The following is a 26,989-nucleotide window of genomic DNA, read 5'->3' on the forward strand; positions in this document are numbered from 1 at the left end:
TCAAATATTTTTATCCTACTATGAATGACTGTTTCTACTCCTGTATTTAATAAAGAGATCATATATTAACTACAAAGTGCAGAATTTAGTCAATAATTATATTATGTTTCCACTGAGAAAGCTTTTACAACCTGGGTGAAATGAGGCAAGCACATGACTAAATGTTAGGTGGAGAAATGTGACTCTTTTTTTATCCTGAAGCACAAATAGCATGGAGAATAAACTACAGAAAACTGACACACACAGATCTGTATAGTCTACCTTACTAGTTGCTCTTAAATTCCTCACTGGCTGCTGTATTTTTAAAATACGAGGAGAAAATTGCTGCACTTTATAAATAATTTTTGCACATTTAACTCATAATTTTCATCATTAGTCAGGATGTAATTAACATTTTAAATGTTAATTTTTAGACTATTAGAGAAATATCCGCTGATATCAGATTGCTGAGATAGGAGCATGCCATAGTATACTATCACAGTATAACATAAACTTTATACTTTATATATACTTTAGGGGAGAATATTTTACTTACTGTATGTTTCAATTTAGCATCAGCAAGGGGTAATACAACGTAGTTCCACAGAAAGCTGGGTGATTTATATTAGTTTCTGCAAGAGAACTAACAAAGCAGAGCTAATTATAATTCATTATCAGTGAAAAATCATGAAGTAAAACAAGAACAATTTTTGAATCAAATGTATTTTTAAGTAAAATATTTGGATTAGCTCATCTTAACATATCTAGAATTGAAAATTTTTGGTTGTTACCCTTTTCCAGTTTTAATTGTACCAAAATCATATTGAAAAAATAACAGTTGGAGAATTCTAGCACTCAAGGTCTACAAACACTATGCAAAGAGCAGAATTCCCTGCATACACACCAGAAGAACCAGGTTTCCAGCTTGACTGTTGTTCATTCAAGGGAGCAATGCATTTTCTAAAATCATACAGGACATAAGAAGCTCACGTACGAGGTCTTTTCTCAGAGAGAAACAAAGACAGAGGCTAAATCAGAAAGTACTACTTAGCAGACAGATAAGTGGGGTAAGGCTTGAGTCATGATTTCAGGCACTGCCTTTACCTGTTACATGCTTTGTGACCTTCTGCCAGGGCTTCTGCTTCCAGAAGAACTGGGTAATGACCTAACTTACTTCACCAAATACTTTGAGCTTTGTATCTTCAAAGCTCTACGTAGAAGCTAGGTACAATTATTATTTAGTTTTTATGTTAATAATAAGAACTAAATAGACACCTATGTCCTTTTGGGGYAAAAGACAACCCAAAGAGGGTTACAGAAGCTACAGAAATGTATGTAGTATCTCTCTTCCTCCTCTCTCTCTCCTAGATCTATGATAAAATGGAAGTTATTCTTTTCACACTTCTACTGTAAGACCAAATTTGGCACTAACAAAATAAATTCAGTATTTAAAATGCATCATGTCTGAACCAAGTATACTGGTAATACATTCAGAGAGAGGAATCTGTGTCACAAACTGCTGGCAGATGTCCACCTAGATTAGTTTGAAATTATACACACGTCTATTTTACGATTTCTTACCAGTTGTTTTTCAGAGGTTACAGGCAGAGTTCATTTGGCTCCACCAATGAACAGCTCTTTACACAATGAGAATAATTTCTGTCTAATGTGGCCATCTTTGTTCAGTTCTAATATTTTCATTTATACCTGATTATAACTTGTTTAATGACACCATAAAATCATTTGTTTACATTTCTCCCAAAGGAAATATTGTTAACAACATGTGAAATCACAGTACGACAGAGAATACTGGGAATGTGAACGGCTCCTAGCAGTGGATATTTCCTCAAGATTTCGTGTGTGTTTTCCACAAAACTTATAAAATGTCCATTTCCTCACAGGCATTATTCAGATGCTTCTGCAAAATACGTTATTCAAAATAATTAGATAAGCTATCTAAAAATCATTCCGTAATTAAATAAAAATAAAAGTTTAGTAAGAAAAATATAGACCAAAACATCAATCAAGGATTAACAAAGCAAAATAAAAAATGACTACAGAGAAATGCATAAGTAATCCAGACTTGCTTTGATGGAGCAATTGGTCTAACAAAAATGCATATTATTGCATTTACCTGATTTCTGTGACATGATGGCTTGTTCAATGCTAAGAAAAATAAAATATTTTTGAAACTGTGCAGTGTTGCTAAAAATCTGAGAAAAACCATGAAGAATCATGACAAACCTTAGATACATTTGTGCGCTTGCTAGATCAGTGGTAAAGGATGACTTGTAACTACAGTAGACAKTTGTATCCACAACTGATCTATACAAAAAATACATTAAAAATAATTTATTCTTAGTGCCATATTCAGATTCCTAGTCAAATTGTTATTTACTGACCTCTATCTTTTTTTTTTTTTTTTTAACTGATGTAAAAGTCATAATGACCTCTCATTTTTTCCTTTAAGACAAAAAATCTTTCAGTTCTKCAGATGAAAATGCAGACTCTTCTGTCCCCTCTTTCTTATGGTCGCCTGTGACATTACAAAGCATTAATGCCCATAGCAATTTCAGACTATCAGATAAGGTTTGTCTTGAGACTGAGATATGAAACAGATATTCTGTGAGATGTTTTTATCTTGTACTGGTGAAATTAGTGTGGAACTGCTATTGAAAATAACATTATTCTTTTCCTTACAGTGCTTCTTCCCTTTCCTCTGTTTCACAGAGGATGAGTTAGAGGAGCAGGACAGAACGTGTTAGCACCATGGCTGACACAAGATATTCAGGAAGAAATCCTAGCCTTAAATTTAACCAAGACCATGTTTGACAGGTTTTAGTGGAAATTAAACTAGTGGTATTGGAACTATAACCTCCCTTTGACTTCGTAGCTTAATGACAAATGTGGACACAGTTGTCTCTGTTGAGCTCAACTGCAGATCATGCAGACTATGTTTTCAGCTTTACAGATTCACAGATTCACAGATTCACAGAATATTTAAGGTTGGAAGGGACCTCTAGAGATCATCTAGTCCAACCTTCCTGCTCAAGCAGGCACACCTACAGCATGTGGCACAGGGTGGCATCCAGGTGGGTTTTGAAGACCTCCAGAGAAGGAGACTCCACAACCTTCCTGGGCAGCCTGTKCCASKGCTCTGTCACCCTAACAGTAAAGAAGTTGCTCCTCACCTGGAGACGGAACTTCTTATGCTTCAGCTTGTGGCCATTACCCCTCGTCCTGTCGCTGGCCACCAGTGAAAACAGCCTGTCCCCTTCCTCCCTGCATTCTCCCTTCCTGAACTTATATATATTAATCATATCCCCTCTGAGCCGTCTCTTCTCCAGAGAAAACAGGCCCAGCTCACTCAGCCTCTCTTCATACGAGAGATGTTCCATTCCCTTAATCATCCTGGTTGCCCTTCTCTGGACCCTCTCGAGAAGCTCCACGTCTCTCCTATACTGGGGAACCCAGAACTGAACACAGTACTCCAGGTGCGGCCTCACCAGAGCTGAGTAGAGGGGCAGAATCACCTCCCTTGACCTGCTGGCAACACTCTTCCTGATGCAGGCCAGGATCCCATTGGCCTTCTTGGCCACGAGGGCACACTGCTGCCTCATGGTTAACTTGGTGTCCACCAGGACTCCCAGGTCCCTCTCCGTGGAGGTGCTTTCCAGCAGGTCGACCCCTAATCTGTACTGATGCCTGAGGTTATTCCTCCCCAGGTGCAGGACCCTGCACTTGTCCTTATTGAACCTCATGAGGTTCCTCTCTGCCCAATTCTCCAGCCTGTCCAGGTCCCTCTGGATGGCAGCACAGCCCTCCGGAGTGTCGGCCACTCCACCCAGCTTCTTTCTTCAAGGCACTTACATTTTGGTGTTTCCTTCCTACAAAGAAGGATAATATGTTTAAAAGTATTTTTGCTGTTGTTATATTTTTTTCCAGAAGCAAGAAAAGGGAGAGATTCTGGCTATGAAGTAGTGGAGGGACAAATAGATACTGAATCAATTTATAATATGCAGAAAAAGAGATTATGCTTGATTAAGAGCTGAGTCAGTACTTGGCCACAAATATAGTATGTGGCTTTTCTATGAAGTTGTTAGTTGCTGCACCTTGATCTCACACCTTGAGATGAATTTGAAACAAACAGAGGATCCAGATCGGTAATTCCATCATTCTGCAGTTTGCAGTCTGAAAAATATCAGTCTATTATTTTTATTAAAGAAAGAAAATGGGTTTCGCATTTCTTACACCCACACRTGTTCCTGTGTGTAATCCAATCTAAAACAACCTGACCTGCTATATATTAATGCTGGAAGGTCTGGAAATACTTCACAAGATTAAAATAGGGAAAGAGCAATTCAAAATTTAGGGCTTGCTTTAATTCCTTTTGATATAAATGCAAAATACTGGTGAAAAGTGAATCGAAAGAATTGTCTTATTGATAAATTTAATAATCTCAATACAAAAATAACAGTCACATGAGGATGAACTTCATAGTATAATTTGCATTGAACATATTTATATTCTACTGTCAGCTATTACTAGCATTAGGGAGATGCCATTACATTAACCTGTTCTCCATGTATGTCTTTTAGCATATGACCCAGTGTAATTCACAGAGCAAAAAAGAAAAGAAAGGTTTTCAGGAATTTTATTGTGTTTCAGTATTTGGGATAATAGTGTGGAATTGTCCCTAAAATCACCTATTGATGAGAATAACAGTCTATGTTCCAGAAAAACAGATGGAAACTGGAGGGATTAAGAAGACATGTATGATTTACAAAATACTGTAGAGAGAGAAAGAGAGAAAGAGAGAAAGAGAGAGAGAGAGAGAGAGAGAGAGAGAGAGAGAGAGAGAGAGAGAAAGAAAGAAAGAAAGAAAGAAAGAAAGAAAGAAAGAAAGAAAGAAAGAAAGAAAGAAAGAAAGAAAGAAAGAAAGAAAGAAAGAAAGNAGAAAGAAAGAAAGAAAGAAAGAAAGAAAGAAAGAAAGAAAGAAAGAAAGAAAGAAAGAAAGAAAGAAAGAAAGAAAGAAAGAAAGAAAGTTAACCTATAATGTATAGCTATATTATTTTCACAGGAACCCAACACTCTTTCCAGTTGTTCTTTCATTTATTTTCTGTATTTTAGACTGAATAATATTGTCGTATGTTTCTAAGTCAAAGCAGGATAAAAGGCTAGTGGGAAATTGTTCCTTGATTTAGGTCTGTGCTACATGTATGTCCCTGAAGCATTAAGACTATTTCTAATTCCCATAATTCTCCTAGATGTGAACATTCTTTTGAACAGAATCAGAAATTCCTAAGCTGTTAATGGATTTTTATTCCAGGAGGTGTAGAGGATGAAGAATGAAAATCTCTTCAAAATCAATTTTCAAATATATTCATACATACATTCAAACACACACATACATATACTTATATATATAGGTGGAAAGCAATCTTCTGAAAAATCGCTGGAAAAACAATAAGAAAAAAATGTATTTTGTATAACACTTTTTTTTGAATTGTACAATGACAGAAAAGTAATATATAACATTTAGTGCTTCTTAAAAACTTTTGTTTCTTGAAGTCTTAGAAAAATTGAAAAGCAGATAATTACATTAAAGTTTAAAGCAGGAAATTTTACAAACTCCCTTCTTTCTACTAGACCTTACATTTTTAAGTAAGGGTCTATCTTTAGAAATATGGTGAAGCTTTAATTTTATCTCTGTTAACAAAATTATCTTGAAATAGATGTTTACTAACAATAAACTGTTAGATTATTGCTAAATATTTAAGATTTTTTGACTATATGTTCTTCTGATTTATTTTTTACTTCAGAAAAATCAACGTACTTTGATAGTGACAATAATTCTAAACTAATAGGTGAGCAAAAAGCATTCAGTTCGAAGTCCTGAGTCTGAGTTCTAGACCATAATTGAAGCTACCAGCTTTAAATGCAAGGGAAATGTCACAGCATTATGTGGAGTGGTAAACTTAATTTAAATGCTTTTAAAGCATATGATTTATTATACTTGCTTTCTTGTGATAATCCTGGTAAAAAGTTGAGTATCAAAGACAAAAACAAAATTCTTTCTAAAAAACCTGTAAGACAATGGTCCTAAAGCAATACCTCCTAGATTACTTCCAGCTCCATCCCCAGCTTTTTTCTCCACCTTCTGTTCCACCCTCTTTTTTCACTAGACTCACAATTATCAGTGTATGTGTTTTCCCTAAATCTTGCAATACCATCACTGAACAGCTTGAATCTTAGAGCTAAAAGGCACTCTTTGTCTACCTACCTAACTGCAAGAAATTGTACAGACCACCTGGTCCATCTAGGTGACATTTGCTTAATACTATTTTACATTCCCTTTAGTTACAAGTGTGTTCCAGATCTTCTTTCTTTCTTAAGACCTATGTCTTAAAATACTGTAACATTCCCATTTTACAATCAATAAAACCTCTCTTGCTTATTTACACTCTTTCTCCTGATGTTTTCCACAGTCAAACTCTTTGGTTTTCATTAACAGACATTATTTTTCACCTGAATTTATCTTCTGTCAGACCTTTAATAAACCTTTGTACTTGGTGAGCCGTATTTCTGTATTACCGATTTTCTGCTTTGCAGTCTGACCTTGTAAATGCTTTTACATTTGGTGTGGTTTCCTTGGCATTCAGGTTTGTGTTTTTCTTTTCATTCTAAATGCATTTTTTTAAATATATTTTTGCTAATATTTAATGAAACTTTGCCTGTGGGGGATGCATTCATCCCCGAACTCAGGCAGCTGGAGAGAAAAAAAATAACCCTCAACCAAAAAGCATCCTCATACTTTTTATCTGTAGATATGTCCATCATATGCAAGAGATTGCATATACTCTTTGTATGCCAAAAATGTTATGACTAAAGACATTCTGAAGAGCAGATATATTTCCTGAGCACTTGAAGCCTGGAGCAACTTAGGGACCTCTTTTGAGTGTTCAGGGAATGGAATGAAACCCAACACTTGTTGCTAGGCAAAGTGCACCTACCAACGTAACACTTAAAAGTCATCCACTACTATCTGGCAGTTTAACTAACATGAATACTAAAATGCTTCCAACACAGTTTGCCTATGATGTTTSAAAGGTTCTTTTTCTACCTAATAATTATTGCCTACAAAACATGCAAACCCTGCTGCTTCTGTAGGCTGTCAACTTCATGAAGAAAAAAAAAAAAACAAAACCAAAATTTAAGTTTTTTTTTTTTACTAGAAAATACTGAGAACTCTTCACTCTCACTGATATCAGTAGGAATTAGGAAAATGCACAGAAATTTCTTGGTATTGCACACAATTTATCTTTTGAAATTCAGCATACCTGCTGGAAAAGCAAGATATTGAAAGAAGAGAGGATATAGTAGAGAAATTTAGTTAGTATTTTGAATGGGTTCAGTGTTTATTTCTGCTGTTTTGTATGCTGTGGACACTGAAGTGAAAAATTAATGATGGATTTTGAGGACTGGAGAGGCCATGGGAAGATATGTTTAAAGTGTATTCCTAAACGAACATAAACACACTAGCTAGTAATCAGTCTTTCAATATGAGAAAAGATTGTTCCCGAATATTTCTGGATTTGGCTGGGTAATCTAGAAGTAATTAGAAACATGTGTGGTGATTTATATGTTCTCCTTTTTTGACCTCAAAAGCCTTTCCAAATTCTCTAAAATATCAGCTGCCTAGCTGGGATTAAACAAAACAGGGTTCTCACTGAGATCATTAAAATACATTTTTTTTTATTGAACGTATCACACTTTATCATACACACTTTTACTTAAAATGTTGGTAACAGAAAATGGTTGACCAATTTATATTCAATGCAGGAACAAAATATTCTATATTCCACTATGGACGAACTCAGTTTTCTGTCATGAATTATATTGCAGGTATTTACCAGAGATTCCACATTTTATAGCTTTGATTGGCAGCTGTAATATAAATAAGATTCCATTTTGCTCAGTGATTGTCATTCCAACATTCTTTGCAGGAAATGTAAATTTGAACTAATGGCAAGAAAATTAAAGAGTTCCTCTATTGATTTGTTAATTCTTTATTCTTATAAGTGCATTTTCCTCTAGGGAAATTGCATGTCATTTGGGAGTATCTTCTGCAAAACCAGAATTGGCCTGAAGTGGTGGCATGTCATCCTTATGACTGACAAGGTTATCTCCTTCTGGTAAACTGCTATTTATTTATTTATTATGATTTTTTTTGCCCTTTTTTTTTGTCCCCAGGCCTCTGTTTTCTCCCTCCTCCTTTCAATTCCTTCTGTATTTTGAGTATACTCTTTAAGACTTCTCTCTCCTTTCTATTCTTCCCTTTTTGTTTTGTGTTCTTTTATTTGTTCTCACTTGTTCCTTTCAGACTTATTTTGTTCTCTGTACACTGTGTTGTACCCTAGTATTTTCTATTTATGAATGTCTGTATGTTTTTCTTCACTTAGTTTCTTTGCTCTCTTGGACTCTGCCATTTCTCATTTCTTAGCTTCTAGGTTCTTCACAGATACTGTACTTTCTTCTGCTCTTTGCTTACCTAACTTACCTCTTTTCAAAGGCTGAAAGAGCTGGGTCTGTTCAGCCTGGAGAAGAGRAGGCTGAGGGGGGACCTGATCAGTGTCTATAAATACCTCAAGGGACGCAGTGAGGAGGAGGGGGCCGGCTGTCCAGTGGTGGACAGTGATAGGACTAGAGGAAATGGCTTCAAACTGAAGCATCGGAAGTTCCGCAGGAACTTAAGGAAGCATTTCTTCACTGTGAGGGTGACAGAGCCTTGGAACAGGCTGCCCAGGGAGGTTGTGGAGTCTCCTTCTTTGGAGATCTTTAAAACCCGCTTGAATGCAGCCCTGTGCCACGTGCTCTAGGTGACCCTGCGTGTGCAGGGGGGTTGGACTCGATGACCTCTGAGGTCCCTTCCAACCTTGGGCATTCTATAATTCTATGATTCTAAACAGCCTTTGTCCCTATGCACTTACAACAATTCAAACTTTTATCTTCTATTTTTCATTTCTTCCCATCTCTAATTCTTTATGTTCTTCAAGCCTATATTTTTTTTTCCTATGAGGAACATTGACTATAGATATTAAATACTTGAGGGGAAGTATGTTCCTTGTAGATTTTAGCATTTTAAGCACTCTTTACAAAGTAATTGTATTGATCTGTCATTCACTTGCATTTGTTGCTCTAAGCCATCATAATCAGGCTTATACTTACTTATCCATATTCATAGGTTTCACAGTGTTGACAAGAATTTGTTGACCTTGTCTAATCTATCTTTCCAATTGATCTACTTCCTAGAACAAGTAGCATATCCATAATAAGCAGACATTATTAATTTCTGTGATAATTGATTTTCCACAGAGTATGAAAGCTGCCAGGGTTATACATTTGAAAAACTCTGAAGGAGGAAAAAAAGCTCTTACACTAGCAGGAGGAGGAGCTTGGAGTTTTGTCATTTGTCTTTCAAAATGTGATTTTAACATTGAATAATTTCATTATTCTTTCTATGATATCTAGTATGTTATTTTTTTTCCAAGTTAGCTTCTGTTTTTCTTGCCTTTTCTTTAGAACTCTATTAATAATCATTTAATTTTCTGAGTAGCCAAGGTCTTGCTGTAACTAGATGAGTCTGTGATTATGTCACGCTCGAAAAGGCATGAATAACCAGCATGAACAGAAGAATTATGAGTGTAATAACCTTTGTGTTAGAGTTCCTATTAGTGTGTCTACGTAGGAAGAAGAAGAAATGCTTTGTTTTTATTCTGCATTTTTGTACTTTCCTTGCTGGCTAACGTCTAGATTTTCTAGACCTTCTACTCCTACATTTCCTCCTAGAAATATTTCTGAAGTGTGAGTGAGAGATAAAAAAGAGGGGACTATATGCACTTCTATTATCAAGCCACCTTGATGAAATTTATTTAGCTGTTTGACCCTATTCTTTTTTTCCAATCTTTCCTTTAAAATATTAATCATCTTCATMTCCAGTTCAGATTTACAAGACAATAAAAGTCTTGTTTATTATTCAAATCTGTAATGATTTGGCTACGATGTATCTTTTCTTAGAACAGCCTTCCTTTCCATTGCTGTGATTGGGGTTTTGAAAATACTTTGGTCTTTTCAGTAGATAACAGAGCTTCTGTATGATGAGGAGGATTATCAGACTGGAGATTGAAAAGAGACTTCTATTAAAATGATATGACAGTTGACATTGACTTCCATGGCCAAGATATTCAATTTTATTCTCTACATTCGGAATTTGTTCTTCATGTTCTCTTCCATTCCTTCCCATCCACCTGATGCAAAATGCCAACACACAAAGCAACATATAGGGACAAGACCCCTGAATTACATGCCTCTCTTATTCTCTGTTATACAGATAGCTTATGCAGATCAGCTCAATTTATTTTTTTTYCCCCGCATTTTCCACTGTATTTTATTCTCTTTCTGTAAAGTGTGGGTGATTTTTTTTTCCTATGCTTTTGGGCTGCAAGTGCACATACAAAACCCCTAATGATACATTGCAATATGCTCAGATAATAGGATATTAGAGCTATATTAGTATTTGGGAAAGAATTCAGGACTCCACTTGATATAATTTAGAACTTTGAGGTATACTTTTCCCTGTGTTTTGTATAATGGAAAATGCCATTCAGTTGTTTTATTTTTTTTTTTTCCCAGGGATTTATTGCTCTGCAGTTAAATGTGCGTCAAGGAGAATAAAAACATAAAGCAACTGATTAGTTTAATTATACCACCCACACTTAGAAATACTCTTCTTAGGTCTCTGAAACAAAATGAATTARCAGCAAATAAAACAATCTGTTCACCTTTTATTCATTATGTCATAGATATTTCTCTGGTTTATTTAAAACGAAAGAATAAAAATAGAATTAACTCCAGTTTGCCATGAATTGCAGTTTCTGATATTTTAAAAATCTTTGAATACTGTGCTGATTACTCTTTGTTTAAAAGGATGGTACTCTGTGAAAACAATTTCAGTTGGAATCCTGCTCCTTCTTGCCAGTTATTTTCTCCCTATGTCCCTAATCAAGTTGTTTTTCATTCTGCTTTTCAAGTTATCTGATAAAAAGAATAAATAATATAGTAGAATTTACTTAGAAAATGTTTTATATTTTTTTTTCTCTCTCTACATTGTCTGAATTTGCCTTTTACAGAAAAGTCTGGACATATTCACCTATTCAGTTTTGGCAATGCAACTGAAGGGTCTAAGTTAGCAGCTTTGTTACCTTCTCTGATTTCCAGAATGGGCTATCCTGACCTTTAAGGAGCCATGAATTATTTACTTTTAAAGTGCTTTTAGCAGATGACTGAAGAAGACAAGTTCTAATATATATTTGACAAAAGATATGCATTTTCTRATCTTCTAAAAAGGTTAAAATGTTCACTGGAAAAACATCTAGGGATGTGTAAGAAGAGAATAATGTACACCCCAGTATAACAAGGAAAGTGACACTTTTTTTTCCCGGAAAATYGGGCCTATTACAGAACAGAAGCAAATCCCACCATGCAATCCTATCTCTCTGCCTTTGACTACAGAAGAGCTTAAGGGGATACAGCTTTTAACTTAACGAAAGAACTCAAGTGCCTTCTCTTCAGTAGGAGGAATCCAAAGGCCTTATACAAATTAATWATACAGAGCTTCATGCTAATCTAAAGTGCTTCATAATCCTCTCCCAATAAATATCTGAAAAAGTCTATTTTAAATATTTTTAATCCCCTACTCTCCTCTGCCATTCTATTTGCAAAGAATGTGTAGTGATTTGTTAAAGAGTCCTGTCTTGAACACCTCATTTCTGCTACTATCTTTTCGCTGATCCTCCTGTTATTCCATTTGCTTAACTCTCCTCTGAAATTAAACGCTGACTGAATCAAGTCACTTGATTTAGAACATTTTTAGAAGTCAAGATGCTGCAGATCTAGACCTGGCCTTTTTGGAATATTGACTGCAATCGCAATATAGTTGAGCCTTCCATATCTTTTCAGTCAGGCATAAGATTTCCCAAACACCGTGCAGCCTGGTTTTGGAAGTACATTCTATTTCAGTTTCCTCAGTGCAGAACTTGCTAAATTGGCAAGTCTGTATTTTGGAGACTGAGAGAATTGGAGGAGAGCTGCAGGTGGCTTGGCTGCACTGGGTGAGTAAAGTAACAACCTGAGGCAGAGTCTAGGAAAAAAGATCAGTCTCTTTTGCTGAATGATAGAATTTTCTAAAAATTAAAACAACAACTGCAGACTCAGAACAGGTTAATAGTTCATGAATATTTGTCTTTTCTAAAAGCACAGTGAAAAAAATTAAGCTGTATTAAAAAGTGATTAATGTTCAAAAAGCAAGGACAGAAAAAAACCCCAATACTAGCAGTATAGTGGGGAAGGAGTGTAGCCAAAATAAATCATGCAAAGCATTTGCTAAATGTTTGGAAGTGCTGAAAAGATTGGATAAATGTGAGCATAATTTAATGTTCTGAGAATTATATTTCACATCTGAATAAAGGGCTGCACTGGAATTCTGGGGTATGCCCCTGTTGGTGCTCTTGGYGGTCCAGTTTCTCTGTTATTTTTTGCAATGGGATTTTAAAGTATCTTTTTTCTTTTTTCCAACATTGGGCAATTGCAACTTGTTTTTAAACCATACTGTAGTCCTGCACATGCTTGAATAACCTAGTTTTATACATCTTTTCCTTTAGTAATCATTTCCCCTCCTGTGCTGAGAAGTTTTGGAGAGGTTACTGGCTCCATTTCTGGGCTTATRAGCTGGTATTTAACAATTTGAATCTATGCAGTGACATGCTATGGAACTGTTTTGTCCTATTTATAGTACTTGTATCAATATACAAATGCACTTGCATTGTTTTGTGCACCTGCATTGTTTTGGAGAGAGAGGAATCAGACACTATCAGACACAAGTCTGAAGGAGACAGATAATGATTTCTTTATGTTCTCAGCTCAGAGAGATTCATAAATACTTGAGAACTTTCCCATTTAAGGAAAGATTGAAAAATGTTTTTGATTCAAATCTGAGGAAACTCATTAACTTTGTTTATACTTTCTTGCTGACATGCTGCTCTGTGAAGCACACCCACAAAGTGCTTTTTTTAAACTGAGCTTTTTAACAAAAGCTGGAGGAAGAATGCACAATACATAATTTGCTATGTATGTAAAAACACCATTAAGTAAAATTGTTATCTGTTCCAATTCACTAACTATACTTATCCTGAAATGGAGAAGTATGGAGAATTTACGGAGAAATGATATAAAAAAAGTTTGAAAGTTTGCGTTAAAATTTAATCTCTGAATAGACAGCACTAAAAATACTTAGTTCAAATAAGAAAGGACATCTTTTGAGAGATCCTTCGTTTTAAAAAACTTCTCAGTACACTAGTCCTTYGTTCCTTAAGAACAATTAGTGAGCAATGGCAATTTGCTACTAAAGCTAGTAATAAATTTCAATTATGTGTAACCACTGTGGGAAGTTAGCAGTTGTCCTGTTGGTATGTGTCTCCTTTTCTCATCTCCATCTCACCATCCAAAGGAGTTTTATCATATATTTAGTTGTTTCTGACTCAAAGGTGACTATATAGTCATAAAATAGTCTTTGTGCAGTGATTTGATTTGATTTAGGCATAGGTTCTTCTTTGGGCAGGTTATGCACAAAGTGTGCGTAGTCTTACTCAGCTAACTTGTTTATTTGCAAAATTTAGGCATCTGACATGTTTACTGTCAGCTTGTTTGACTAGCTGCTAACCTGCAAGCTTTAAAATATCTGGTTTTTATTTTATTTTATTTTAGTTTAGTTTAGTTTAGTTTAGTTTCATTTAGTTTAGTTTATTTTTATTTTTTTTTATTTTATTTTTTTTTTTGGAGAATGCTAGGGAGCAGTTGTAATGCACCTGTATTCTCTTTATTATGTATTTTAGTAAAAAAGGCACTCAGACTTCGTAAGATATTGATTAAAATATATATTATTGAAGATAATACGAGAACAGAAGAGGGGACGTGTAGATAATTTTAGGATCCTTCAGTTGCTGGATACCCCAAGCTGTGCCATGTAAGATTATGATCCTTAAAACTTTTACAAGATTTTCTTAGAAGTGAACAGTTTTACTCCTCATTTCTACTGCCAAGCAACAGGATATTCACATAAGAACATGCTGCTTCACTTTTGGAAAAAGGCAAGGAACTGCAGGTGGCATCATCATCAGGCACCAAGTGGAAGTCGCTTATAAACTTTTCCTTTAGGATTAGCTGGCTAAATTTATCCTCTAACCAGGGATTATCTGCACCATAGCACAGGCCTGAAAGCCATCAGATGGGTGCAGCACAGCACAGGGCTGCGCCTTCTCTGGTTAATCTTTTTGTGGATCACAGACTCCTCAATGAATAAAAGTCTTTTGGTTGGGAACATTGCACTAATTTATTTGCAGAAATTCCTTTTAGCTTTTAGAAGTGGCGATGCTTTCTGAGATTTGAACAAAATATGCACCAAGCCTAATGGAAGATGGTTGCAGGGATGATTAAGATGCCGTTTAAAAATTTAATACCTAGTAAATTAAATGTTCCTTCTAACAATCTGAGTGTTCCAGTCCTTTAAATGTTTGGTACTGAGTTAATATTGAATACTCTATGTGTACAAAATAACTTTATCCCTAAAAAACTTTCTGATTTTTTTTTGAGTGATTTTATGCTCTCGATACTTTTAAAGTTAGTTTGTATCTAACAGAACGTATTTTATCTGTGTAGTCTTTAGCTAAGACTCTTTCTTCAGTTTAGTAACTAAGGTATGAAGGTTTAATGTAGCTTTTTCTTCCAATACCAGTAATGAATTTGGAGCAGCTCTTCCCATGAAACTTGTCTTCTACTGGYCTAGGTTTAGAAATGGTTACTTTACTACAACGAGTAGAATTTAGCTGATTTCTTCCTCAGAGTGTTTTCCCTCTGTGTGTCCAAGTCTTTAGGAGCATCTACCCATGCTGAAGAATTCCCCTTCCTGTCTCATACACCTCATTGCTACTTGTAGATAGGAGAAGTAGTGATGGCGATGCCTTGGAATTCGCAGATGAGACTGAGTTTTGATAGAAACCTCTGATTTGTCACATCCAAACTGAGAGGTGCAACTTGTCAAACTTTTCTCAAATGACCGTCACTGCATGTTACATTTTCAGGTCACTACCCGTACATGAGACTGACAGCATGAAGTGTGTGTCCTCAAGGTCTACAACTAAGGGCTTTGAGGGCCTTGATACAAAATAAGACCTACAAGATAACACATTTGTTGGTGCGCTCAGGATATGACACTGTGGGAGGCCCTTGTTTTCTCATGGGTTCGTTTTCCCATACACAACTCTAGGAGCCTTTTGATGTTTTAGTTGAAACCAGGAACTGCTGCCAAGGCCCTTGGAGGCATAGGGCTCCAGAAATTTGTGTGTCACTTTTCTGAAAACAACGTGACATTTCCTTTTGTTTATTTCTTTTTTTTTTTTTTTTTTTTTTGAGTGAAGCCAGATGACAGATACTTAACCCACCCGCCAAGATCCAAGAACTCTACTTTGATCAGCATTTTTGTGCTCAGGGGGACAAATTTCATGGGTCACTGTGAGCCATAGATGCAGTCAAGGAACAGGCTTGGGTATCGTCTGAGTTGGACTGCGCTACGTTAGGGAACCTAGAACCTACCCTGGCCAGCCTCAGTTAGGTAGACAGGATTTACTTAAACTCAGCTCCTTTAGCTCTTGACTACAGTAACACAAACATAAACTTACTGGATTTATAAATCTTACTTTCTTCCCCCACATAGTTTATTTAGAGTGCCTACAAGTTCTRGAGTATGCACATAGTCAAATATATGAAGCTATTTTTCCTTCTTTTTTTTTCATAAAGGAATAGTTCTTGTCTCAGATTTGTTTTTTAGTATGTGGCATAGCTTTCTCTTTGCTGAGAAAGTAATATACTGAGCAGTTATCTTCTAGAAAAGGGAGAGAATACCCACTCTAGTAAAAGATCTTCATACTTAAAAGTTGATTATTTTTGTTCTTCAAAAAATGAGAAATCTTCCAGTTAAAAATAAGTAAGAGATCTTACAGAGCCATTTAATTATTAACGGAAACCTTGATGCTAGACTGTTTTGATGGATAAAACTGATTTATCTCTGTCTCTCTGAGATATTTATATCATCTGTCTAAACAGCGTGAATCACATTTAAAATTATATCAACTTGTGCCACCTCCAGGGTAACAAACTGGAGCTGATTCAACGAGCATTGCTTTCCTTCAGTTTAATCATTCACAGTGTCTAATTGATTCTTATTAAAACTGAGTCTCTTCACTTTGCAGGGAATTTGAATTCATAACCAAGAGGGAGTGAAAGGAAATGGCACTAATCATCAGTATAATTTAATATGATTATATTTTGTACCTTTTTAGTACAGGTATGGGAAAAATGAGTATTGTCTTTGGTCCTTGAAGTGTGCAACATAAATATAAATTCATTTATGCTAATTATACTTGCACAGTAATAAAATATGCAGAGCAGCTAGGTTTATATAGGTGCATTTGCTCCTCAAGTAAAAGATTCAAGCTATGAAAGACATTTTGGTCTCAGAATACTGTCCAGTACATAAAAGTGCTAAAAACACCTATCTACATTTGCCAAGTGTTGTAATTGGAAATGAAAGCAAATTAGAATAGCAATCTTCTGATGTTCTCATGTTTTGCATATTTTGTTTTTAAACTAAGCTAAAAAAAATCTTTCAAAATGTACTACATTCAAAAAAGAAACTCAAGGGAAACTTTTTGTCTAACATTCAAAAATATTGCACATGTTTTATTTTGTGTTTTATAAGCAATGTAACAAAATTTTATAAAATGAAATGTATCTAAATGAAGTAGCTGAAATGAAAATGTTTTCTTCTGATAAGTTTTATTTAATATTCATCTCATCCCTCTTCTCCTCACTATCTATAATAACAGTTTTAAAACCTCACATGATTTAATTTTAGTAAATAGTCTGCTGAAAGCATTTTGACTTTTTCTAGTCCCGACATATACATTTAATGGATATTTTAAATGACTAAGATGAAAAATTTAAGCTATCAAGATTACATTATATCTGGGTGAAACATATTTGGTGGAATGGAGATAAAGTGAAGATTACCTGACCTCCCATTTGGACATATCAAATGTTAGATGATTATGTGGAGCCTGTGGAGCCTGTGACTATTGGCTAGAGCAATATTAGGCTTTAGCAGATGGATAATTTGACATTGACTAAAATAGAAATATGGGGCATTTAAAATTAAGAYAAGTCTCTTGGCCAGAACAGAGGAAAAGGGAGAAAAGAAACTCATCTGGATGCTTTCAGTGGCCTCTCTAGGTTTAKATGTCTGTGCTACTGAATCCAGGAACAAATTTTTGCATTAAACACTTCATTGGGCCTTGATTGGAGGGAATGGGCATCTCTGCTACTCTCAAACAATGTGTAACATGGTATGTACAGTAAAGGTGGTTTTTCAGCCATTCACCTTTTTTTTTTTTTTTTTTTCCCTCCCAAGATCCAGCTATATCCTAGGCAGAATTAGACTTTTATAAATATTCTTGTAATTTGAATTCTAATCTTTTCAGTCACTTTTTAATAGATACAAGTGTAGCTTTAAATTTCCAGACTAAGTAAAATTATTCAAGAAAAAGCACTTTCAATAAAGGAAGATAACTATGATCTCAGTAATGAAGCATATTACTTATGTATATAGGCAAGGAAACTAAAGGAACTAAATAAAACTATGAATTCTACATTTTTTTTTGTGAATAGAAAACTGTTTTATACAGTTTTCTGTATTATTGCTCTGTACTACTATTTTGTAACATTGCTCAATTAATTTAAGTGTCAGAAATGTCTTCCGGAGGGTGGGTTTTTTTTTTAATCTTAGTTTAATTTTTTAGTCTCTTTCCATTTTTAAGGATGCTGATTTTAAAATATTATTTGATCTAATGTAAAGTTTCTCATTTCTGCTACTGTGGTAAGTTTTTTTTTGATGAGAGCAGAGTATGTACAGCTCACACATGATACTGATGCTAACGTTAAGCACTTTCTTAAGATAATCTTCTGCAAAGACYGATACTTTTCACCTCCTAACTGAGCAACGGTACTTAAACTTAATTGCTTGTAGTAMTTGTATATGATCAGAAGTTTTTTAAACTGCTGCTTTCACATTGACTTGAGTGTTAGAGACAAATGGAAATGAACTCCTCATGCYAACATTGAACAAAGATTATTCCTAGAAATAATGTTGCAGAGTATATTCTATTTCTATTGCATAATAGAAATATCTTTTATACCTAGTTGTTTTATAGCTTAACACTAGTGTAAAATCAGAAGTTATGCCCTCACATATTTTTTGTATTTTAATGTGGGTTCAGCTTTATGGAAGAATTGTTTATTAGACATTGTAKTAAGCAATACCTGGAACACATAGCACACCTAGTGCAATAGGAATGTTTTTCTTTATTACTTACGGCTTTTCCATAGGACGTATCCGTAACTGAAAGAAGGTAATTCACTTTCAGCTTCTATCTGCTCTCCAGGATTTCTGTTGGAGTTAGCGTCTTACACCATTAATGATGTTTTTATTGTTAAAGTGCATCCTGTATAAATTAAATTGAAACAGCTTGTCAATGTCTTTTGCTTTAATTCTGGAAATCCATTTCAGGTGGCCTAAAAAGTCCGAGGAAGGGACAGTCACTGAGCAGACCTGGAGAGCCCCACCATATTGCAAAGCCTGAGTTCATGCACCCCAGATGGATGAGCAGGAGGCAGTGACAGTGACTCTGTCCCTTTCACAGGATGCCCCAAGATCCTTGCTGCGTATTCTTCTGCTTTATTCCTGGGCCAGGCCTAAGTCTGGGCACCCCAAATAAATAGAATTGGCTTAACATGAAATTGTCGAAGTTCAAAGTTTCAAATATCTCTTTGGAGATACTGCAAACCTACATGAATGCGACTCTGTGCAATGTGATCTAGGTGACCCTGCTTGAGCAGGAAAGTTGAACTAGATGATCTCCAAAGTTCCTTCCAACCTCACCCTTTYTGTGACTGATGTTTCTGGGAGTATTCAGATAAAGTTTGAGGTTTTTTTTCCCTCTCCAAAGCCCTCTGGGCTGACTGTGCTACTCTGAAAATCTTTGATGCAGCTCTTGTTGGGCATGTAGTTAGATGATAAAGGTGCTCCAGTGACAAAATCATCTGCAAAACTTCTTCTACCAGTAGGAAGCTTTTTCGTCCTCAATTCCCCTCTGTTTTTGCTGAGTTGTTCCTAAACTCAAATCAATTCCCTGAACCAATCTACATTTTAGCCCCCCAGGCAATTTAGCTTTAATAGGGAAAGAAACAAATCCCCAAGAGAAAATAAGCCAGTATTTCTGCGAAAGTCACTACCTTGATGCTGTACTAAATTTCACTGAGACCAGATTTCTCCCTAGATTATACTGCAAAGATCTAGAAGATAGGTGTGTTTCACTGGAAACAACACGACTCAACCAACCAAGCCCCTCACTTTAAAGAGAGGTTCATTTCAAGTGTGTCAATCTTAAAAAAAAAGAAATGCTATGATACTTATTTTTTGAGGGGACTCCAATGCAGGGCTTTTGGATGAAGACACTTGGCAAAACAATTCAGCTCAATGCAAGGTGTCATTATTGAGAAACTCAAATACACCTAAACAGAATAGGCCATATCATCAACATTATCCTCCTATAATACATATTTCACTAGCTKTATAATAGTGTAAAATAGCAGATTATACTCCACCAATGACATGAAAAGGAGACATTCAATTGGAAAGAACTATTAMAACCATCTTTACTGTGCCAGTCTAGGTCAAAACTGGAGGACAATGTTCCTTTTTTTTTTTAACTCAAAATTTTCAGCTCTTAAAATTCAATCATCCTTCCTAGCTAATAGCCCAATTTAAGGAGGGAATCCATAACGGCAAGTCCTTCATATTTCTTCACCTATTTCATGAAGTGTTTTTCAGATTTGAAAAGCACTTCATGAATCACTCAGTGGTTGCTAAAAATGAATAATAATGAGCCCAATGCAATTATCGTGCCAGCTGCTGATTTTCTTCTGATGACTGACTTTAAGTTAGAGAAAGAAATCCTTATGCTAAGTCTTCTCACCTGCCTGTAAGAAGTTGATTTCATCAAAATATAAAAATGGGAACTGCCCCAAACTATATTCTTAGATCTCACAATAATTGGACTTTAGTTATGAAAAGTAAGTGAAAGTGAAGACATCTGAATATGTTTTAGTGTCTAGTCAAACAGCCTGGCTTTCTGTAGTTAAGAGACCTCTCTTGTAATGAAAGTCACTATGCTATAACAAATGCTGCACAAMCACAGAATAGTTATTCTACCATAGGCAATATGTCCATTAGTGTCGCTTAAAGAACCAAGAATTTATTTAAGAGCTTGATTTTTGCAGTTGAGCAACTATATGATTATCCTATGATTATCCCCTAGACAGAGAGTACTCTTTGCAACTTGCAGAGAAATAGGAAARATGTGGTTTAAAAGATACCAGATASCACATAGATTTTTTTTTAAGCTAGTTCTTGCTAATCTAATATAGAACCTAAGAAGTTCTTAAGCATTGAGAAATTAGTCCTTATGAAAATTTTCTATAGGAAGTCAAGTGCCATTATCAACTTTATAAAGAGGAAATTTGAAGCTCATCTCTCAGAGCCCTCATATTTTCCTGCGCCTGAAGTTATCCAGAAAATAAAAGATTCAAGAGTTGGATTCCTCTCTCAATTTGAAGTCCTAACCTCAAGATGAGTCTTGCCTTGCTTTTATTTTTCAAGTCTTCATAAAGAGTCTGTTTCTTGTGCCCCACTGTYGCTCAGAGAATGAAGTAGTTATCATATACAGACATGAATACATTCATATTTCTAGGTAGGAAAAGCATGGGAAGCAACAAAATAAGTCATTTGTTTGACTGTGAGTATTRCTTATGGGAAATTTAATTGACAGGATGTGCCAGAGCTTTCAGTTATTAAACATTAAGAGAAAAACAAAAAATGTAAGCTAAAAGGTAAACTAAATGTAAACTAAAAATGGTGCAAAGGTACAGAGAATCTTTTGCAGTGCRAGGCACAGAAATAACAATAGCACTGCAGAATAATATAATTTCTATAGGAATATAGTATTATTTCATATACTTGATTTTGTACGTTTATTGAGATCAACCTTTAAATATGCTGTCGTCTTTTTTCTTTCTTATTCAAAGTATGTTGGAATATTTAGAGGCTGATTTAGGTTATTGTGTATAATACCAAAAACACCAAATGAATCCTCGCTTATTTGCACACACACACATGAGTCCAGTGATGCACCAAACTCCACTTGCATTCAAATCTCTCACCTTTATGACATAGTGTGCCTCCCAGTAGTTTCATGATGAAACATGGCAGGATGTGGGGCACTCTGCAGAGGCGCCTGCTCTCATGAGAGATTATGGCAGGATCCTGGAAAGGTTAGGTTCCAAATTTGGTGTCCCAGATGATACATGCAGTTCAAATGGATTGAATCTGGGTTTGGAACTTTCCTGGGAGATTTTACCCTTGCTTCTTTATTTTTGGGCTCTMTGTTTTCCTACATGTATTTTCTTTCATAAAGCACTTAAAATGATATTGGGAGTCTAAAGATATGTGGTTTAAACTGCCATGGTTTTAGCAGACATGTTTTTACTCTTAGCCTATTGAAACATTTTAAGTAAAAATTGACCACAATCTTTTTCTGGAAAATAGCACTCATCCTTCTGAAGATTAGAGTCTTCATGATATTTTCCAGAATAAGTTTACACTTCCATGTCATACACATCATGTACAGCATTTCCGAGGCAATTTTGCTAACGTTTTCTATCCCATGGATAAAACTTCAGTGGCCACATATTGAGACCCTTTCATCTCACGTCACACTGTCTTTCTACAACTTACATAACTACATAGTCACTATGACTCACTATATAGTTCCCTTTTATTTCACTGGTGAAGCCCTTCCTTAATCTTTGACTTGTCTCTGCTATATGGTCTTGCACTATACACTTCTAGTTTCAATCCATTTGGGTTATGTCAGTCTGTTGGGAAGCCAGTCCAGTCGGTATGTTTTTAAAAATAATATTGTTTACTTCCCTTGAGTCAGGTTGAGATTGTTTTGCATTTCTAGTGCGATCTAGGATAATTTATTTTTCCTGACACTGTATCCATGCTTATATCTACATCATCTACATTTCTTGAATTCCCTTTCTTAAAATATTAATTATCTTAATAGAGAAAAATGCCAGGCTAATTTGGCATAATCATAATCTATTTGTTTGATAATGTCATTATTTATTCTACTCTGTTTGTTTGTTTGTTTGTTACCTTAGCATCTCCTCTTGTACTCTCCTTCACACTTGTTGCAAATCTTTCCATAGCTTGTGAGATCAGAGCTGTTTCTTTTTAGTTGCCTGGACCATGTGAATCTATTTTCTTTTTTAAAGAATAATGATATTCAGTTTTCTATTTTTAAAACTTTCAATTGCCAGTGTGATACATTCATTAGTATTCTTTGCTATTAGACTGGGGTTTCTGGGAGTTTTTTGTTGTTTGTTTGTTTTTTACTTTATGTGAAAATATTTTAAGTATTCAGGAGTGGGGATTCAGACAGAGAGGTCCTGCTCTCCTGGTCTAGACACCTCCTAAAAAACAGTTTCATGTCTTTGATTTGTTCTCATCATAGATGAGTAATTTTCATTTCCATAGTCTCTATGATTAGCCACATTGCATTTGCTGCTGTAGCCAGCATCCCCATATTAATTTTGCTTTGGACTATCTGTAAATTATCTTTAATCTTAGCTCCTCTTTGCTGCTCAGTGAAGCTACTGCTTTTCATATTTTCTTTTTATTTGGGTGGTGAAATTATGTTCCAGTACTTGCAATTTTTGCAAGATCTGTACCCGCCTAACGTTTTCTGTTCTCACTTTCTCCATGTATTTGCTGACATCTGACAGCTTTCTTCGCATATTAGTCTCATTTTCCACCCTACAAGCTCCCTGCATATATACTTTGTGTATATTTCCAGATACAATCTCTGAGGTGGTTGCTCAGCTAGTTAGAAATGGATATGTTGTTATAAAAGCTTTTCTCCACGTTTGAAGCTTCAAATTTCTCATAGCCAATAGCTAAAACCCTTTTATTAAAGGAATTCAAATCCTTGAGTTTTCATTTCACTGTTTCCTTTATTCTTTACTTTTTTTAATTTTAAAAATGATTTATTTATATTTAGCTATTTGTTTATAATATGTCCATTAAAAATAAAATGGAGCAAAAAAAATGAGCATCACTCACTTGAGACATAATTTTCTTGAAGAATCCTTTAATAAGACCCTATAGCTCATTTTTCTGTCACATCCTCAGATACCTGCATTTATATTCTGGGAAATTAAAATATCATATTACAGCTTTTATTTACTTCTGATTTGAGTATTTAGTTTAAATTTATAAATTTAGTTTAGTTTAAATTTATAAACTAAATTTACTTCAACACCATTTGCATCTGATTTAGTATTTCATATTATTATTTTCTTGCTAAGTAATATAAAGATCTATAACCAACAAAGGGGAACCTAGACAGTCCTTTCTGAAAGGATCTGAACCCAGCTGGATACCTTTGATGCTCTTTCTAGATCTCTTACAGCATACCACATACTTGATTTAGTATTGATCACATTCCTGGTTTTGCCCTTATAAATGATCATAAATGACCATGTGGTTGGTGCATGTGGATATGCAAAAGAAGCAAGAAAAGCACTTTTTTATCCACTGACTTGCAGATCTATATATTGCAGCATTATTTTTATATATATATAATATATATATATTAAAGAAGGTTAGGGAAGATGCAGGAAGTTACTGAAGCTATCACAGGTCACTTTATGCCTTTCTACACTTTAATACAATCGTCTCCCCTAATTTTTTTAATTTCGTGTGCTAGGAAGCATATATATCCAGGTGAAAAGGGGAAAATTTTGCCCTTGCTTTACAATTTAAAAAATATTCTGGTTAGCAAAATTAGGATATTTTAAGGGAAGGATTAAGGTGCAAGTCATAGCTATTATCTTACCACTGGGTTACTTAATTATTTGTGTTGGTTTTGGTTGCATGTAGGAGATATTTCATCGTTTCTCCCAGTTTGTTTTTGTTAATTTCAGTTTTATATATTTTCTTGTTAAATAGAGGCTAAAACCAGCCTGCAATCTACCCTTATGGAAGCCTTTTGTTATTTTTCTTGAAGCAGGCTGTGTTAAATTTAAGCAAAATTATTGCTTTCTTTGTGGGCCAAAAGATTTGGCTTAGAGCATTTCTGAGTAAGGGATCTTAGTGCTGCTGGACCTCCTGAACTAACCAGCAGTGGCTTCTGAATTGCTCTGTCATTTAGGCATTGGATCAAGAAAAGCAGTCCTCCTTTTAGTAAAACATCTTTTCTTCATCAGCAGACATTATATTTTTAAATTGGAAGACTGCCTAGCATCAAAAAGACAAAGTTATTCTGTTAAGTATTGGTTCAAAAGAAGGAAAATACAGGCCTAAACCTAAGCTGGGCTTACCTTAATTTTCCATAATGGCTTACTGCACTGACTCGCAGTAAAGGAGAATACTCTCAAGAGCAGCATTTTCATGAAGTATTTTTTGTTCCAATCCTTTCTATTTCTCCTTTACCACTGGACTGTAACTCACCAATTTGTAAGAAGATGGCAGTTGCTATTTTAAAACAAGAACTAATGTGAAATTCACTTGTGTTTCTGAGCTACATATGTTGAAATATCAAATTTTCTCTTGTCTTAGGAAGATATCTTGTATTCCTTCTGTCTAGGAAGGGAAACAAAATGTTTATAATCAACAAAAATATACTGATTTTTCTCTTTAAAACATTTTATTTCCAGTTTCAAATTTCTTATTAGTGGTAACAGACTGATTCTAACTGCAGGCAATAGATGAACTTAGAATATGCTGAAGTTCTATATTTGAGATGCAGTTATTGGAAAAGAATGTTTTCTATCAATTGGGTATACATTCCAATCGTATTTATTTTAAAAATGAATATTGTGGATTAAAAGATTTGCAAATTTTTGCACTCCTAAAATAGTAAAGGAATGCTAAAGAATTAAGTGGTAGCAATTTATACCTAAAATTTAATAGGAATATGATGCTTAATGTTCAATATAAATAAAGTACATTTGGTTTGTCTAAATATTTTGACTTTTATAAAGAAATTAGATAATTTAAAAAACCTTATATTTTTGTCTCTATAAAAATCTATATGCCTTTAGACATACTGCAATTTTAAAGCAATGTATTAATCAATTGATAGACGCTTAGCATCCCATCTCCTAACAGATGGAGCAATTGGATTGATTATTTCAGATAATTCATCCACAATTCACCTAGCTAATAGTAATAAGTGAATATAGTCCTATTAGGATTAAAATAGGCCATATTGCAAGTATTGTATCAATATTTAGAGCCAAGTCTAGGCTGGTGAGAGAGGGCTGGAGGAACTGATAACTAGATGAAGCTACAGGAAGAAGGCTTGGTGGAGCTGCAACCACTGTTGCATGATGGTGTTAGTGCTTGTAAAGGTAGCTGGCCCTCTCCACACTTTTTTCAGGGTTTGTGCCATCAGGGCTAGTTCATGGGTCCTCAGGACACTATAGCTAACTGCTCTTTGTCCATGGCTTGCCAAAAATGTGAAAAGAATCTCTCAAATTATACCTTTATTGTATTATTAATACTTAAAAGTAATAGAACACTAGAATGGGAAAGAGGAGAATGTAAAAAAAAACTCTGTTCATACAGGATGTTTTAGTTTTGTATTCCTTTTAAAAACAGGCATGTATATGCAGACCTATCAAAAGGACATGCATTAGATTTCAAAGTCATGGAGATTTCAATTGTGTGGTTCTGTTTAAGACTTACTGCACCTATTTATGGCTATTTATAATGCATGCGAATGACTTCAAGTTAATCTGCTTTGAATCCTCAYTTAAAAATATAATAGATGTAATCTATATCTAAAACTGGATTAGAAAATAAACTTTCTGAATGAAAAAAAAAATTAAAAAAAAGGTCTTGACATCTTGACACACTGTTTCCCTCCATTGCTAGGCCATGGGAAGTGTGACTGTGGGAAGTGCAAATGTGATGATGGCTGGTATGGTGAAGCTTGTCAGTACCCAACGACTTGCAACCTTACACGGAAGAAAAGCAATGAAATGTGCAAGAATTCTCAAGATATCATCTGTTCTGGTGCAGGTAAGACGTCTTTTGTTGGTTTTGAGAGCTTAAAAAGTTCTTGTGTTATCTTGAGCATCACTTTTTTTTTTTTTTTTTTTTTTTGCAATTAAAGAGTTTTGAAGAGTGTATTTTAAGACACTGAGAAATAGGTATGCATACTTTAAAATATTAAATTTTCCTAAAGGTCTATTCCTATTCATGTTATGTGCAATGATTCAGAATATCTACTTTGGTCCTCTAGATTATCCATAGCTATATCATACTGAAGAAACTGCAGCTGTGACTGGCAGTATGCTGCCTGTCAAAAGACTGTGCTAATGGCATTAATAACAAATAAGATTTAGTTCTTTTTTTTTTTTTTTGGTGTTATAATAGCATGAAAAGGTGGCATTTGAAACTATTTTTCCAGAACATTTATACACTGTACAGTTTTTCTAGACATCCTTGAGCTGTAACAATTACTGAAATTCACCATTGTGGAAGATTTGCTGAATCTTTTTTGTTGGGGCACTTCCATCTTCATCTTTCTGTTTTGGTAACTGTCATCTTTCTGTTTTGGTAACTGTCTCTTCTCTCATGGTTTAATTTTAGAACCAATCTCAAATGAAGTAGGAATTCCTTTCTTTATCAAAATCAGAGGAAAAAAGAGAACCT

General features: G+C 34.9%; 1 protein-coding gene across 1 annotated transcript in view; it reads left to right on the plus strand.

The window, feature by feature from the left end:
* The window catches only part of ITGBL1 (integrin subunit beta like 1), a 135,837-nt gene that overhangs the window by 33,144 nt on the left and 75,704 nt on the right, over positions 1 to 26,989 (plus strand). The window contains exon 3 of the mRNA XM_026038334.1: positions 26,207 to 26,353. Coding sequence (XP_025894119.1) covers positions 26,207 to 26,353 — 147 coding nt within the window. The remainder of the gene's footprint in view (positions 1 to 26,206; positions 26,354 to 26,989) is intronic.

This window comes from Nothoprocta perdicaria, unplaced genomic scaffold, assembly GCF_003342845.1.
Source record: "Nothoprocta perdicaria isolate Ctin4 unplaced genomic scaffold, notPer1 scaffold_208, whole genome shotgun sequence".
Lineage (NCBI taxonomy): Eukaryota > Metazoa > Chordata > Aves > Tinamiformes > Tinamidae > Nothoprocta > Nothoprocta perdicaria.